This window comes from Clytia hemisphaerica, unplaced genomic scaffold, assembly GCF_902728285.1.
Source record: "Clytia hemisphaerica strain Z4C2 unplaced genomic scaffold, Clytia hemisphaerica genome assembly, whole genome shotgun sequence".
NCBI lineage: Eukaryota > Metazoa > Cnidaria > Hydrozoa > Leptothecata > Clytiidae > Clytia > Clytia hemisphaerica.
Genome location: NW_027103744.1, coordinates 188,554 through 205,053, shown reverse-complemented (window position 1 = coordinate 205,053; position 16,500 = coordinate 188,554). Strand labels below are relative to the sequence as shown.

The following is a 16,500-nucleotide window of genomic DNA, read 5'->3' as shown; positions in this document are numbered from 1 at the left end:
TTTCTAACTGGTAACTTCAATGTTTTCACCGGGGTTGGCATGGGTTATTCAACACCACCCTTGTACTATTTTAAATAGAATTGACTGAAAAAAAATTATTGGCACGTGAAACCTTTTGACTTTTAACAAAATGTAAAATAATGCCAATAATTCGTCGCATCAAAATATAAAAGCTTTGAGTCCATTTTTTGGAAAATTGAGTTATGTGTACCAATATGCTTTACACCATTTTTTACCATCTTTTTGGCTTAAATTCATCAAAAACCAACAGAAAGTGGCCTAATTTTAAGCTTTTAGAAAAATAAGAACTTTATTTTTCACTTTATTTTACGGGTAAAAGTCACACCAGTTTAGGGCAAAAAAGCCTTAAAACCAGCGTGGAAACAATTATGGACCTAAGGCTTTTTTAACACAAAAATATTTCAACTGTTAATGGTTTTTCAGGATTTAAGTAAAAATAATTTGAAGTCGATTTTCTCAAAACAACAAAAATGAACTTAAAGCTTTTTTATTTTGATGCGACAAATTGTCGTATTTAGTAGACTAAAAATTTTACTTAGACAATGTCATCACTAAAAAATTGTAGTGAGATTTTTTAAATGATATTTAGAGAAATTATTACAACAAAATTATATTTATCATTGATAAGTAATTATCTGTAGATTCTTCCATTTTATTGAAAATAATTTTTTCTAACAATCATAAATGAAAAAGAAAAAAAATTGTAAAAAATTATAATTCAAACATTTTCAAATTTAAAAGCAATATTCTTAAAATAAAAAGTTAATATTTTACTGAAATAAGTAAAAAATATTTTTTTTGTAAAATAAAACAAAAAACAAAAAAGTCGCAAGCAAATACAATAACAAGGAAGATAATAAAAACAGAGGAAATTATATTTTATTACCTCGCCGTTCATAAATAAAATCTCTACATACTTTCGTCAACAAAAAAAAAATTGTAATAAAAATTTTAGAAGAATATGCTCTTAGTCCATCTTTTTAAGAACCAGAAAATTTAGTAGGAAAAGAAAGTACATTTATCGAAGTTACTCGCTATATATTGGATGTGGAAATTTTCTTGCCACATGCCAAAGCTCAGAAGGTCGGAAATTTATTTAGAGCTTTAGGGTGGGTAGCCCGGTAGCCCTAAATCATGAAATCCGCCGTTGGAATATCAGATATAACACAAAGAGATACAACCCCTTTGGGACAAACTTGGGTTGTGACTTTGAGGTTTTGGAGTAAGCAAATTTAGATTTTACCAACTGAAAGCTATTTGTAAAGACTGTGTGTCCTATATTTAAAATTGACCTAATTAACCCGTCATATTGATATTTTAGTGAAAAGAAAAGAAACAGTCCGAAATTTATAACATGATACAAAATTTACATACACACATCAAAAAAGTGAAATTAGAAAGAAAAAAAAAGGAGATTACCTAGATATGTACATATAAAATTCATAAAAGTGCATTAAGAAAATTTTAACGTTGTAAAAAAACAACTGAAAAACAAATTCTATAGAATATTCTAGAAATGTTTTCTTCGAATAACTTTGTGATACCTTTAATGTTGATGGGTGTGAAGTCATGGGTCAGGGTCAGGGGAGGGGAGCCATGACCCCTCACTTTTTGTAGACTATATAATTGCAGAAATGTTTCTTCGAATAACTTTGGGATTGGGATACCTTTTATGGTGATGAGGCCCCCAAACGGTTTTCGTGATGACGTGATAGGGACTTTTTTACAGCATGATGACGTGATTTGGAAAATTTTTTCTTCGTAATTGCGTGATGAGAGGTCAAAACGTGATCGTGATTTGAAAGATTTTTAAGCCGTGATACTTGATTTAGACTTTTTAAAAGTGATGCGTGATTGTCTATTTTTTTGGCCGATTTGCGTGATCGTGATTGAAAACTAAAAATTGCGTGATATCGTGATCAGAGTTACCGCATGGGGGCCTCGTTGGTGGTTTTGAAGTCCGGATGACTAGGGTTGAGACCTGACGGGTCAGCCTGACCTGACCTGGCGCCCAAACTTCTACCCTCGGACCATTATCTGGACTAACAAGGAGGAAAAAAGTAACGTGTAATTATTTTCACAACTCTTATTGGGACTAATTTGATCAACTTTTGATTTATCAAGGGGCAAAGAAATTTTTTTTTCATACCCTTACAGGGCCTTCCAGGTTAAAAAAAATCACTTTTCACTTAGTCGGGACTTGAAGATAGCAACAATAAAAGGAAAAGCTAAGATCAATAACTATACCTATACCTATATACCTAAAAGACATGTCCTTATACAAATATTCCAAAGCAGTAGTAGTATAATAAAATATTTCTATATAAAAAATATCACAAATAAAGCATTTCACCAACAAAAAAAAATCCATTTCCATTTCAACTTAAGAGCCACTATCTTGAGCTCTTGAACCGATAAATAGAGGTCGGGACAAGTTATGAACTATAAAAAAATTCTTACAACTAACTTTTCATCAATGTTTCCCGTCTTTGCTTCTGGCTGACAGGCTTCCGTCTATTTTTTTCTGTCGTCGGGCGGGCGAGTACGAGCCCACCCGCTTAAAGGCGGAAAAAAGTCCTGAGCCACTACTTGCACCCGTATCAGTAGTCGCCGATATGGCGTTTAATGAGTTTGAGCTACTCGACGTGCAGATGGCTACATCATCTACCGATGAAGGCGCTTTAAAGATTTGTCCTGATGATGAACGCCCTTCTGAGGAGAGGGCGACAGGAGCGGATTGATCCAAAACAGTCGATAAGAAACGAGCAAACATTTGGGGTGCTGTTTGGGGATCAGATCTCTGTAAAATACAAGAATAATAATGGTTTAGTTTAGGATGATATTGATGCACAATAAAAATCAATAAAATGTCAAAAAATAGTTCTTTTTATTGTTGATCTGATTAATGAAAAAAGAATAAAATGAAGAAATGTTTTGTTTCAATAGAGATAATCAAGCCGTGGAGCGGAAAATGTTTTAGGAATAGCGAGTTCCAAAATAAAAGCTTACCTCGACGAAAGGTCCAGTGAAAGAGTGTAAACCATGAAAACCCAATGCTGGAAAATGTAAAAATAAAATAGTGATGCACTTTTTAAAACCAACAGAATCTAAAAATATAGAAATCATTCAAACCAAGGATAAATTTCTTTAGTATCCAATTAGAAAAGAGATTGATAAGAAGATCAAAACGACCCTTCGATCCAGATGAGGAAATCAAATGCTCAAACGGTATATGCTTCAGAAGAAAACAAATACAGTTGACGCTCTCTAATTCGATTTTCAAGGGGGATTGGATTTTCATCGAATAAAGGAGCGTATCGGATCTAGTAGAGCCTCCTTTATGAGAGTTTCTCATTGACGGTGACTTTTAATACTATCGAATATGGAGCCTATCTAATAACAGAATTTCGAATTAAGGAGCGTCAACTGTACTGTAAGCGTACCTTAACTCCAGCCCTTATTGCAGATGCCAAAGTTCAATTTTGCTTTTAGCCTAGCCCTAATTTATTTCTGATCCCTTACAATTTTTATGCCAACGACAAAAAAATAACGCCAGTGAGGGTTCATCGGGGAAAAGTGAAGAAAATATCGCCTGGTGACAACCCTTTTTACCGACGACTTATTTTCGACCAATAACTTTTTCTGTCGACAATTTTATTTTTGCCGACGAAAAGTGCTGTGTAAGCAAATAATCGGAGAATCGTGTCCTTAAACTTACAAGTTAAATGTTGGAGTTTAAGATAAGGTTTGTCCATATTATTGTGTGATGTTGATTGTACAATCTTTTGAGCTGCTGTTAGGGTTTCCTGATCTTCTGAATGCGTAAGAACGTTGCACAGCTTACGATGCAGTATTGAAAACCTGTTGAAACGAACGAAATAAAACCATGATTTTCTCATATAAAGAACAAACAGCTACACTAAGAGGCCACTCACATAATGACTTTTCCCACGACTAACGTCAAAATAACGTTTAGTCTATCGTCCATTAGTAAACATCGATATGAGAGTGACCTCTAAGGGGAAAAAATACTACAAACATAATAAACTCTTCTAGAAGGTACGGGGCGCAACGTTGTTTCAACGTTCATCTAACGTTATATGGACATTATATAACATTAGATAAACGTTGAAACAACATTGTGTGTCAGTTAAGTATACAAAATCTTTAGTATCATCGCATTTTTTCTTAAACTTACGTTACAGGGAAGATATCTGTATAAAGTGATGAAGCTTCAGCCAAAACTTCCAAAATAATTCTTCCTTCAAAGTCGTCCATCGAATGATCCAACATGGTAGACTGAAGTTGAAAATAACGACAAGCATTTTCTTCAACAGATAATTCTATTTATACAATTTTAGCTTAAAGAGGCTTCCGAGAAATTTTTGGCCGATACGCCATATTTTAAGAACAAATTCCCGGTATTCCGGTATTTTGTACCCTCGGCAGACCCCACTTTAAAGGACTCAGAGGGATAAATCAGATGGGTTCATATCTTTTGCCTGTATCTTTCTTTGGTCATCGGGAAAACCTCAAAATATATTTTCCCAAGTCAAATATAAAATCGAGATATGACAATTTGAGTTTGGGTTCTTCGTCATAATTCTATTTTTTTCTTGCTAAAAGTTAAAAACTTGTAACTTGAATATCTCGAGTGAGGTGAAAATGATTTGAAACTTTTACTCAATACCATGAAAGGAATCTGCAGGCAAAATATCTCATACCGTTAATTAAATGACGTTTAGCTAAAAGTTTTAAGTTATAGTGGGTAGATCTTCGAATTAATCTTGACTCGCTGTTTTTGTTTTTTTCAAGAATCTAAAACTCGGAAAATCAAGGGTCAAGATCCAGAGAAGATCTCTGACATTTAAATAAAAATCTAATAAAGTGCCTTAAAACTTTCCCAAAAATCCAGGAGGGTCTATACAATATTGACGAAAAAACCATGATCTCAGCATAGTTTGTAAAACAAATAAAAAACTTACCAATATAACGACCAAGAGGACTTGATAATTCTCTGTATCCAATATCCGGGGGTTCAGCAAACAATTGTATGTCCCTGTATCGAAATCGATCTGTCGCTTTTGTTGCTTTTGCGCGCTATCCGAATCGACTTGTGAGCTAGTCGTTATGACAACGGATGGTGCGCTATCTCTCCTAGAAACGTCTATCGTTTTCTTGGATTTCAGACGTTTGAGCGTTTTGAAGTTGCTTGGGGTGTAGACTGGTCTTTCGTTGTTGAGTTTGGATAAGACTTCGTCACTGACTGACATTAGTACTGGAGAGAAAAGGGAAATAAATTTGCTTCGTAATATTCATCTTAATTTCATCCCTCATCTCTTTATGTTCATTTGCTTTACTTTTAGACAATAAAATATATCGACAAATCAATCAATCAATCAATCAATCAATCAAAAATCAATCAATCAATCAAAAATCAAATCAATCAATCAAAAAATCTATAAATCAATCAAAAATCAAATCAATCAATCAAAAAATCTATAAATCAATCAAAAAATCTATAAATCAATCAAAAATCAAATCAATCAATCAATCAATCAATCAATCAATCAATCAATCAATCAATCAATAATAGATGACTCATACTGACCTGCTAAGTATGGTACAGTGTGTTTGTTCACTTCAAACTTTTCTTTGGTCCTGTTAGAGAGAGAGAAAGCAAAAGCATGGATTAAGAAAACATTGAAAGTCAAGATATGAAAATTGGTGGAGGATATAACATTTTCTGGAAATTGACCCCTTGGAAATTGTGACATTTGATCCCCCGGACAGTAGGTGTACCACCCTGGACAAGCATCGGTTGACCCCCTAGCCATTCAAAATTACCCTCAAACAGAGCAAGACAAATATAGAGCAAGTGAAAAGGCAAGCCAAGCCCGGACAAGGCAAATTTTGTAGATTTTCACTACCCCCCGGACACTATATCCTCCGCCCCCCATGTACGGACATTTTCTGGAAGGGTCAATTAGAAAAGCACAAGCTAGTTAAGGTTAATGGAAACAATTTTTACATTTCCTATCGATGTTCCAAGACACAACAAGAAACCGAAGCGGCGTATGATGGTCCAGCGACATAGCAATAGTCGAATGTTTGTTCGCAATGCGTACACTTCGTACCAGAAATCAAAGTTTTCGAAGTGCAGTAATTTTTGCGAGGCGCCGTTTTTTCCAAAATGAACTTGTATTGACAAAGCGCTTCTTTTTCAACAACGGACATACAGCACCACGGACAGCGACAGAAAAATGATAATGCACTGTAACGAAATGTTCTAAGCTGGACCAAAAATTAAGCTATTTCAAGCGCCCTTATTTAGAGTAGGTGTGGTGGTCCCTTTGGATGTCATATCATGAATGTCAGTGCACAAAAATCAAACAAGAGTCTACTTCTGGCTGAACTTTGCTTTTTGATAATTTTTGATGACGCTGAGTCAAGTGAAGTAGACAACGAGCACTTGACAAGGTCGCCATTTTGAAAAAGACAACAAAACTATACCATAATTATGAGAGTGAAACCTACATGAATAAAAGATTTCAATTCCTTATTTTCAATTAAAGAATTTCTTTACCCTACTTTCACCATCCAAAAACAACTAGAATCTTCAAAGGCCTTAAGTGGACCCCGGGCGAGTGGACAAGATGAAATAAAAAAGAGCAAAGCATACCCTTGAGCTTTGGAACATATGGTCAGTAGGTAATGCAATATCCTGATAGCCGACGACTTCGTTTTCGCAGATGGATGACGTAAACCTAGAAAGATAAATAATTCTCGGTTATTCTCTCCGTGGTCTATTCAGGATATGCAACATTGCAATGTCTTCCACGGACGGCTGATTGGTTGAAAGTGACGTATTGACTGATTTTACGTCCTCGGAAGACATTGCAATGGTGCATATCATGGATAGAGGTTTTTCATGTCCTGTTAAAAGTTTTGTTTTTGAATACCTTATCGGGGAAAAAAATGTCGGAGTTTTATTCAGTCGGGGTTTTTTTTCGTCGTGAGTGGCATTTTCGTCACTTTTCCCCGACGAAATTTACAATTTAATCACTTTCACCTAACTAAATTGTCCAAATGAAATGGTTTCCTTCGCCAGCTCGAAAAAAGATCTTGTAATTCGACGTTTAAAGCATTAATTTCGGTTAATAAAGATGTAAAAAATTTGAAACGGGAAACCTATGTAAAATTTAAATTTTAGAAGCAAACGTTCTGTTCAAACAATCGAACATTTGCATCCATAATGGCGGAAGTTGAATAATCAGCAAAACATGAAGAACCTCTTTCGATGGACCTCAAGCAGCACCCCCAGTCAGTTTTAAGGTATTTAATTTAGTTAACCAAAAATTGTTATACTGTTTCTAAAACAGTTCCGTTTGTCACTTTATGGTAGTTAGAATGTCTAATTCTTTTCAGCAAGACAAATTTTCACTAATCAGTTCTAAAGCTGGGAGCAAACCGTAAAACATGGCTCTTCAAACATTTGAGGTTTTTAAGTTTGATAGTTTGCGGGGACTCTTCAAACATTTTTTTAGCAATGTGGCGTCTTCTTTTATAACGTCAGTTTTGGTTTGGAATGGAAAACGTCAATAGAACGACTTCATTTGTTTGAACAAATTATGAACTTGCTCAAACATTGTTTCAAACATTTTTTGAGATTTCTTTGTTGAAATGATACGAATTTTGACCCCGCAAACCGTCCGTGTTTCGATTTCAAACATGAAACGTCACGATGTTTGAAGAACAATGTTTGACGGTTTGCTCCCAGCTTAAGGGTTAACCCAACCGGTGTGTAGGAGCGTAGACGCAGGAGCGCCGCAACTCATGCCTATGTGTTTTTTTACCCCACCCGAAAAAAAAGTCGAGAGTGAAAGTGGTTATTCTCTTAGCTGGGTTGTGTAAACTTTAAAGGTATTATTTTTATGATATGACACGTCTCTATGCTGACAAAGCATAGTTCAAACAAAAGAATTTCACAATATTTGTGCTCGTTTGGTACCGAAAGGGGAGAAAGTCATTCTTTCTTTTCTTTAAAAATGCTGTGTAAGAAAATTGTAGGATATACGTCAAATGATGTCATTTAATTTACGGATTGGTGACGAAGCAATACTCACCTTTGAGTAATAGCGCAGCGAGCGCGAAATCGAAGGAGGAAGAGAAGCTCAATCCACAAATATGATCAAGTTGTTTAAAAATCCAATGGTATGCGATGTCATTTCGATATTCCAAGAGAGATGATTGTAAAGTCTACAGAAAGTGAAACAAAGTAATTAATTCAAATTATAAGCACTATTCAAAGCAAGCAAATTAGCATATGTTCCGGTGAGATTGTTGTTTAATTTTGTATACCTCTTTGTATACTTCGTTGAGACGGATATCCGTGTGAAACGAAAGAGCTTTTCAACATTGTATAAGGGCGGGTCTTCCAAGATAAAACACGAATTCACGAATTTCGAAAAGTTTCCGTATAATTTTGAAGGAACCAAGTAAACAATCTAAGATTTGCTAAAAAAAAAACCACGCCTCTTAAGTATTTAATCAGAAGAGAGTTCGTTTATAGATTACACTGAATCAAAACAGAGATCTTAACCCGTGTATTACTTTATCGGTGAAGCCACAATATCTTGTCAAATCTATATACTTATTTCTTGCTCACGTCATTCAAACAATAGACGTACGCTTTTTGCTAAACCTCCCTCCCAACTTCACTGCGTACGTTCTATATGGACGGTCCCTTCTCAGCTCAAAAAACTTCCTCAGCCAAAAATGGCCAATCGGACGTGATTTGTTTGGCCAATTCACATTCTTTCTAAACAAAACAAAACAGAGAACGGATGCTGGTAGGCTAAATGTTGACAAATTGGACTTACATTGACAGTGTACAAATTGTTTTCTTGGGAGACATACAGATTTTGTTCAAGTAGACAAAGCGCTGCTGGGTAAAGACTTTGTTCACCAAACTGGAAACAAAAGAAAAGAAAACATTATTTCATTGATTTTCCGATAGTAACGAGGTATGCGATTCTGACCGTGAAGAAATCGCTATCATCATTTCTCTGAAGAGGATTGACGAAAAAAGATAAGGAACTTCGTCATTAGATCAACATACAGTATGCTCTATTTTATAGGAACAATGTTATAAGAAGGATTCAAATATATGAATAAATTAGGACAATTTAAGAATAATTTTAGAACAAGTCTTGAATGGCTGAATTATAATAATTGAAAATTGGATATAAAGTCTCAAGTATTAGGTTAAGGATAATTGGAGGCTCAAAGTAGCAGAAAAATAAGAGCAACCGAGCCCGAACAAAAATTCATTGGTTCTTTAAAAAGTTGTAAAGGGACGTCCAATAAGTTAAAGGAAGCGTGAGAGTCCAAACCTGTAGAACACTGACTGCAACCCAAAACAATATTTTGTGGAAACTCGAATCCTAAAAAACAAACAGAGGAAGTTAAAACATCTGATACATGTACTCTTGGGTACCTAATAGCCGTCCCCCCACTAATTAATTTTTCGAAAATTTTCCACCCAGGACATTTTTATTCCAAACCCCTTCCCCCCCCGCTTATTAAGTTTTGAGATTTTTTCCAAGCCCCCCCCGCTTATTCCAACCCCCCCGGCTATTAGGTATCCCGAGAGTACTTTAATGATTGCTGGTTTTGATAAAACACACTGATCTGTACTGACATCACTGTCTCAGTGATCAATTGAGAATTTCTGGCTAGTGGTGATGATAAACTGAATCCCTTCTTGCTAGGAGTGGGGATTTCGAATTCTATTGTGTACAGCCAAAAAATCTACTTAGGGCTTCTAATTGGGATGCAATTTCAGAGTATTTCTCCCACCAGGAACTTTTGGGCAAATCTTTTGTGCGTGGAGAGGGTACAACCAGGTCTGTGGTATGTTTTTTTTCAGTCCTAGGCTTACACAACTTACCTTTTTAAGGAGAGCTTGATATTTGGCCAAGCACATCAGCGTGGCTTCCGCTAAATTGAAATCTTGATAAACACCAGTCGCCTAGAAAATCAAAATCCATTATTGGATATATGTGTTTGGTTATTTGATTACCAAATCAACTAAAATTCAATAAACTTATCAGCCCTTACTGGCGCGGTCAGCTTTTAAGGACAGTGGTAACGAAAAATATAAATATATATTTTTTCGACGACGCTATCGAAAACAAAATAGTGTATGAGAGCTCTTGTAAAAAGGTAATATTCCCTTGCATCGAAGTAATGTAACGTTAAATTAGTTATAAACTAGTTATTCGAATGCTAGAAATAGCATAGGTGAAATTGTATTGTTTTCTTTACTAAAAAGTCAAAAACTTGAATGTTTCAACTTTGGGAAGTAATCAGGCAAAAATATCTTAAGGTCCTGCTGAGGACAATAAAAGGAATCTACATGTCAAATACCTCAAACCATCTGATCACTCCTTAAGATAGATACACCTTTACCAAAAAACCACTAGGTCACCATATTATTTTTACCTTAGTCAAAACATCAAGTGCCCTGTTGATATCATCTTCTTTGCTTTCTTTACTGATCACTCCCAACACAACATTGCAACGTGGTTGAATGGCTGGATTGTAATCGTAACAGTGACTGGATGAAGAAAAAAGTTCAGTTGACTCTCGACTATTCGAATTAGAGAAAGATTCGAATCACAGAGAATAATTTAAACCACTTTTCAGCCGAAGGCATCAATATTTTAGTTCGAATTACATAAAAATTCGAGTTGACTGCTCTAGAAAAGTCTACTCGTGACTAAAATAACAATTTCAAGTGGGTAAGAACATAATGTCCGATTTAGGGTTGGTTTAGCGTGAATATTATGAGTTCGTTGAGTCGAAAAGGATCAATCTCTGACCGTTATTTCGAGACCGGCAATCGGCCTTTTCATAGATTAAGTCACGAACATCACTTGCCTCGTTTTGAAATTATTACCAAGGTGATTAACTCACAGCGGATTTTATTAAGACTACTTTCTATTTATAAAAAAATCATTTAATGTCTAAAGGGACATAATCACCATGGTAATTGTTTGAATACGAGGCAAGTGATGTTCGTGATGTAATTTATGAAAAGGTCTATCGAGTCTGAATAAAGATTACGTAATTTCCGTGGTGTTACCTTGAACAAAGTGCTGTCCATCGGTCGATCCAGTTTTCGTTTTTCAAATCTTTGCAACAAGCCTAAATTGAAAAAAAATACACGTCATTTGGCTCTAATAACACTCAATTTTTTAGAAAAATGGACAAAAATACTCGCGAAATGATGAAAATAAGAACATGTTAAGAACATTTTTAGGGCTTAAAACTCAAAAAGTTAAGAGCATCCTAAGGCTTCAAAATCTGTATTATTACCTCAACGATTGACAGTAAGGTTTCTGCAATGACTTCCAGCGAAGATAAGGAGATTTCAGTGTCAGCTTCTCTTGATTTCAGTTTCGAATAAAATGTTCGATTGACTTTGGTTTGCGTGACGAACGCTTTGACTGGTGTCGATTTCACGTTCGAAATACCTGTGAATAATTCGATATTGAAGTAAGTAAGTAAGTACAGTTCATGCTCTCGAATTCGATTTTCAAGGGGAATAGAATTTTCGTCGAATAAAGGAGCGCATCGAATAGTAGAATTTCGTTTATGAGAGTTTCTTGTTGACGGTGACTTTTAATGTTATCGAATAAGGGAGCGTATCGAATAGTAGAACGTCAACTATATATTCATCTGGTGATTATCAGCGGCTGTGAGGGAGTGTACCCCTTTTTCTATTCGAGCTAGAACTTTGAGTAGTCGAATGCTGAAGGAGAGTGAGTGCGAAACCTACTCGCATCTTCTATTTACTTACAACCCTGATTACATTACCCAATCTAAGCTTCTCACTCACTGATTTGGCGATAACCGAGGATCGAACTCACAACCAAATGTGGGAAATTGGCTTCTTATTTTAGAGCTTTAGCGCGGGCGGCCACCAATTTGCCATCGGAATATCAGATAAAAATTACTGGTAATATGATTCATTGTAATTCTTATGAATTATGATTACAAAAATAGCGAAAACATTCATTGGCTATTAATGGTAATGATGCCTGTGTCCGGGAAGGGGGGGGGGGTACTGGGGCAAAATGGGTTACGGGGATGCTCCGCTGGTCAGGGTACCTTTTTTAACCTCCACGAGTCCCAGGTAGGGTCGCAAAAACACCAAAGTAGAAAAATCAGTCCCTCGTAGGGTGCCTTTTTTTGGAAAATTTGGGGGAAAAGTAGAAAATTTGAGAAAATTTTGGAATTTCAGTCCCACGTAGGGTCACTTTTTTCGCAAATTTCGAGTCCCACGTAGGGTCCATTTTTCGAACCTCAGCGGAGCACCCCCGTCGGTCGACAAGGGTAGTACCCCCCCGGTGCCTGTGTTGATCCTTAGTGGCTTCGAAGAGCAATAGGCAGATTCCGTTTGACGTCATTTTCACCCACGATCAGCCATTTTTTATTAGAAATGGTAGAAAGAATATGTAATGTATAGGGTGGTTTAGTAACAACTTGAAAACTCAAAGTTTTCAAGTAGTTCTCATTTAGACCTGCGCATAGTTTTTTGTTTCGTGGGTGAAATTTATGTCAGTTAGGAACAAACAGCTTGCTTGAGGTTTGCTTGAAGTAAGTCCCTAACTGGATTTTTCCGAGTCTTAAAATTGTCTGGTAAATGTGTTTTTAGCACAAAAAAAATTACTAGATATCACAACGCGGTACTACTTACCAAAAAGAAGGTAGAACTTCTGTAATGAAAGGTCTTCCAACTTCTTTCGTATCAGTAATTGAGTTTTATCTAAAAAATAAATAATAAGCTTGAATTAATTGTGTTTTGTCGTCATAATTTAATACACGTTTTTTATAAGAGCAGACTATATAAGAATATGAGGCTTCGATGGCCAATATGTTAAGAACAAGTTAAGAACATTTTAAGGTTTTGAGGGCTCTAAAAAATCTGATTTATTAGGAAAATGGACCAAAAATATTAATAAATAAGAGCATTGAAAACATCCAAGGGCTTCAAAAATTTTGGATGTTCTTACCACTCAATTTCATTTCACAAGTTAACAAACTTTGCAAAGAATTGATGACAAGACCGTGGATGGAAGCCCGTAATGATACAGGACCGGATGATACCAACAACGTCACGATGTGGAAAATGTCTGGCAAATGTTGCAATACTAAAGAAAATAATGATCGTTTTTTTAAAGAAAAATCAAACAGAAATTCGTTCTAGAAGCAAAGTTGATTTTTTTGCGATGACAAGTCTGCCTTGCTTTCAGGTTAAAGAAAAGTTCCGTGACGTGAGCAATGGCTAGAGAAAATTCGTCCGTCGTCCTGATTTACACGTTTTTTTTTTTTTTAAGAAACACACTTTTAAGAAACATGAGGCTCAGAATGCCTAAAAACTAAGAAACATCTAAGAAACATGCTGAGGCTGAGAATGAGAAAATAACATTTTTTAACTCGGTTTTTTAGAACCTTCCAATCTTTGCATGAAAAATAGGCTGATTATGTCAAAAAGTTTAGAAACATGTAAGAAACATTTAAGGCTCAAAAGGCCGATTTCTTAAGAAACATTGAGGCTGCTTGGTGAAACTAGTTTCTTAAAAAAAAACAAACGTGTATCTATCGTTACTTAACCTTACCGTCTAAAGAGTCGTTGAATGATAACATCAGTAAATAGCGCGCCAAAATGGCAATATCGTCCCACATCAGATGTCTTTCCAAACTTTCGACGTGCGATATCCTCGTTCGGTCAATCACCTGTTTTAATTGAAAAATATGATACAACTAACATATTAAGGTATCGCGTCCCTGGTTGCTCCCTTGATTTAGGAGTGCCTTGGAACATCCAGGAACATTCAAAAGCTTCTCACTACCATTCCATTTCATTTGTATTTCAAATCGCTTGTAATGACACATAATGTGATGTCATCTTGACTGATGCATATAAAGAACACAGATAGAATTCATAGATACCGGATACATACCGTATGGAATTTGTCGAGTATTTTCTTGGATACGTGGGCGACATTTGCAGACGCTAACGTAACACTGGTATCCGCCAGTACTTCTGCTTTCTCGCTGTTGAATCCTCCGGCTGTACTCGTCTGTCGTGTGTAAAAAACCAAAGAAATTTATTGAAACCTTTGAAATATACTTTGTATTTGTATAGCTCTGGAAGGTCTTTTATCTATAGTCAAAACAGCCCTTGCGCGAGTATAAAGGGGGAAAAGTGTCGCCAGATTATATCGACAATTATGCACCGTTGCAATGTTTTCTGACATTACATCACGGACCAAACAGTTGATTGGTTAGTGACGTAAAATTGCAACCAATCAGCTGTTGGGTCCGTGGAAGACATCTTGTTGGTGCATATCGTGAATACTCAGTTGCAAGTGGGTGGAAACTCATGATATTCATTACGTAATGGTATTTACGGAAACGTCCACGTTCAAATTTGAAATAATTTTTCTCTAGGTTAACACAATGGGTGTTTCCATAGGTAAAACATTATTTACGAACACGATGACAATACTCCAAAAGTCCTCTACCGTCGTTTTATATAAAATTCCCTTCCCGCACTAAATCACTGCCACTTTTCTACCAGAAAAAGATCAGAACTGAACGTACCTTTAAAAGAAAATCCTTCCAATCTAGTGCCAGCTATGCCAGGAAAATAGTAGAAAAATCTCGGAAAAGTCAGAGAATCTTAGTGCGGTAAAGGAAATCTTTTGCAAAACGACGATAATTCACAGGAGATCTAGATATCTACAGGAAGAGAAAAAAAAAACACTTCTTTAAGGGCTACTTAGACTACACAATATATTGACGAACAATATTCGACAATATGGTTTGCGGACCGTAATGTACGAAGTAAACAACTGGTACTCTATTATAAAAAGGAATTTTCTTTCTGTAAACAATCCCCCTTTATTGTTGGAATATTGCCAATCGAGCTGACAATATATTGCGGACACCTTTTCAATATATTGTCGACATTCAGCAATATATCATCAATATATTGCCTGACAATATATTGTGTAGTGTATGTAGCCCTTTACCTTCATAAAAAGGTCAAGCACAACGTCGAGGAGGTCTGGTATTTTACCAATATTCGCCCACACTGACGCTTGTATGAATGGGTAGTTCTGAAATGAAAACAAAGGTTTTATATATAAAAGGGTTTGTCAAACTGGGAAGATTAATAATTGAATCTCTTCAAGAAAATTCTGGTTAAATGACTTCTAAACAGCTGTCAGATACAATAGACTCTCGCTAATTGGAAATTCTATTATTCCAATCTCTCTGTAATTTGAACGTAAATTGATTCCTTTCCTTTCGAGTTCGAATTAGCGAGATTGAGTACGCCTTCATTTTTTAAATATTAATGGGGTTTTAGGTTTATAACAGCCTTGTTGGTTCTCTGGGAGTCTCAATTAAAAATTGCACATTCGTTTGAAATTCTAGGTAATAAATACTTATGTAAAGTCATACAAAACCAGGTTTTTATAAGAAAACGAACCTACCTGACGATTAGAGATAGTAAGATCGATTAACTTTTTCACAATCTCCATCATTTGTAGTTTATTTGGATCGTTCCTTGATAAACCACAATATCTGTAAAAAGATCATAAACCAATTGTAATTGAAGGATAGTGGCTGGGGCGGTGATGGGCGGTGGTTAGTGATAAAGGAAGTCTCGTTGAAAAAAAACATATTTCTAGAGTCTTAATGGCAATTACCAACGTTAAAAAAGATGGTGTCGCTATAAGCGGTCGATTTGAGCCGGGTTCAAACCAATGAAGTATAAGCCCGAAGGGCTAGAAGTCAATCTCCTTGGTAGGATTTGAAGCCAACAAATCCTACCAAAGTTGCGCGGCCTTGAGCGGCTCGCCTGGTTTTTACACAAATGAAAGATTGAAACTAAAATTTACCGCTAAATTTCGAAAAAAATATCAATCGTAAACAAAGGAATTAATAGATTCAATCTGTCGTCAAAAAAAGCGGCGCATTTTTTAAGGCTTCACTTTTTCTTGCCTGAGAAAGGTTAGAGATTGAACTCTAGCCCTTCGGGCTTTAAACTCAATGGTTCAAACCCGCAACCTTTTGATCGGAATACCGCTCGTGGTCGAAACTTAGTCTGCGTAAATATTGATCCTTTCACCATTGCCCATCCTCTCTAATGGTTTTTGTAATAAAATGAATGAAATTCAAACCTTGCAAGATTAGGGAACCATGGAGCCATATAATTTAGACACAAATTCCGTGACTCGTCGTTAGATTTGGCGAAACAGCTGATGCATTCGTCTAAAAACTGAAAAAAGATAGAGAGTTGGACTAAGTTTTTTTAAATAAAAATAAACACTCGAGCACCAATCAGAAGGCCTGTAAGGTAAAATTGCAAGTGAGCTTTCCAAAGATAAAAAAGTTTAG

The 16,500-nt window shown here is 35.9% G+C and overlaps 1 protein-coding gene across 4 annotated transcripts in view; it reads right to left on the bottom strand.

The window, feature by feature from the left end:
• Positions 1–746: 746 nt before the first annotated feature.
• The window catches only part of LOC136805288 (neurofibromin-like), a 69,143-nt gene continuing 53,389 nt past the window's right edge, over positions 747–16,500 (bottom strand). For all 4 annotated transcript variants that reach the window (XM_067061867.1, XM_067061866.1, XM_067061868.1 and 1 more), the window contains 21 exons: positions 16,284–16,381; positions 15,594–15,684; positions 15,129–15,215; positions 14,055–14,174; positions 13,710–13,827; positions 13,104–13,241; positions 12,788–12,856; positions 11,404–11,561; positions 11,171–11,232; positions 10,528–10,642; positions 9,974–10,054; positions 9,417–9,467; positions 8,904–8,993; positions 8,148–8,280; positions 6,704–6,788; positions 5,633–5,682; positions 5,007–5,299; positions 4,220–4,320; positions 3,740–3,882; positions 3,031–3,077; positions 747–2,821 (listed from right to left, as the gene is read on the bottom strand). In XM_067061867.1, the coding sequence (XP_066917968.1) occupies positions 2,495–2,821; positions 3,031–3,077; positions 3,740–3,882; positions 4,220–4,320; positions 5,007–5,299; positions 5,633–5,682; positions 6,704–6,788; positions 8,148–8,280; positions 8,904–8,993; positions 9,417–9,467; positions 9,974–10,054; positions 10,528–10,642; positions 11,171–11,232; positions 11,404–11,561; positions 12,788–12,856; positions 13,104–13,241; positions 13,710–13,827; positions 14,055–14,174; positions 15,129–15,215; positions 15,594–15,684; positions 16,284–16,381 (2,457 nt within the window). In that variant the 3' untranslated portion in view covers positions 747–2,494. The remainder of the gene's footprint in view (positions 2,822–3,030; positions 3,078–3,739; positions 3,883–4,219; positions 4,321–5,006; positions 5,300–5,632; positions 5,683–6,703; positions 6,789–8,147; positions 8,281–8,903; positions 8,994–9,416; positions 9,468–9,973; positions 10,055–10,527; positions 10,643–11,170; positions 11,233–11,403; positions 11,562–12,787; positions 12,857–13,103; positions 13,242–13,709; positions 13,828–14,054; positions 14,175–15,128; positions 15,216–15,593; positions 15,685–16,283; positions 16,382–16,500) is intronic.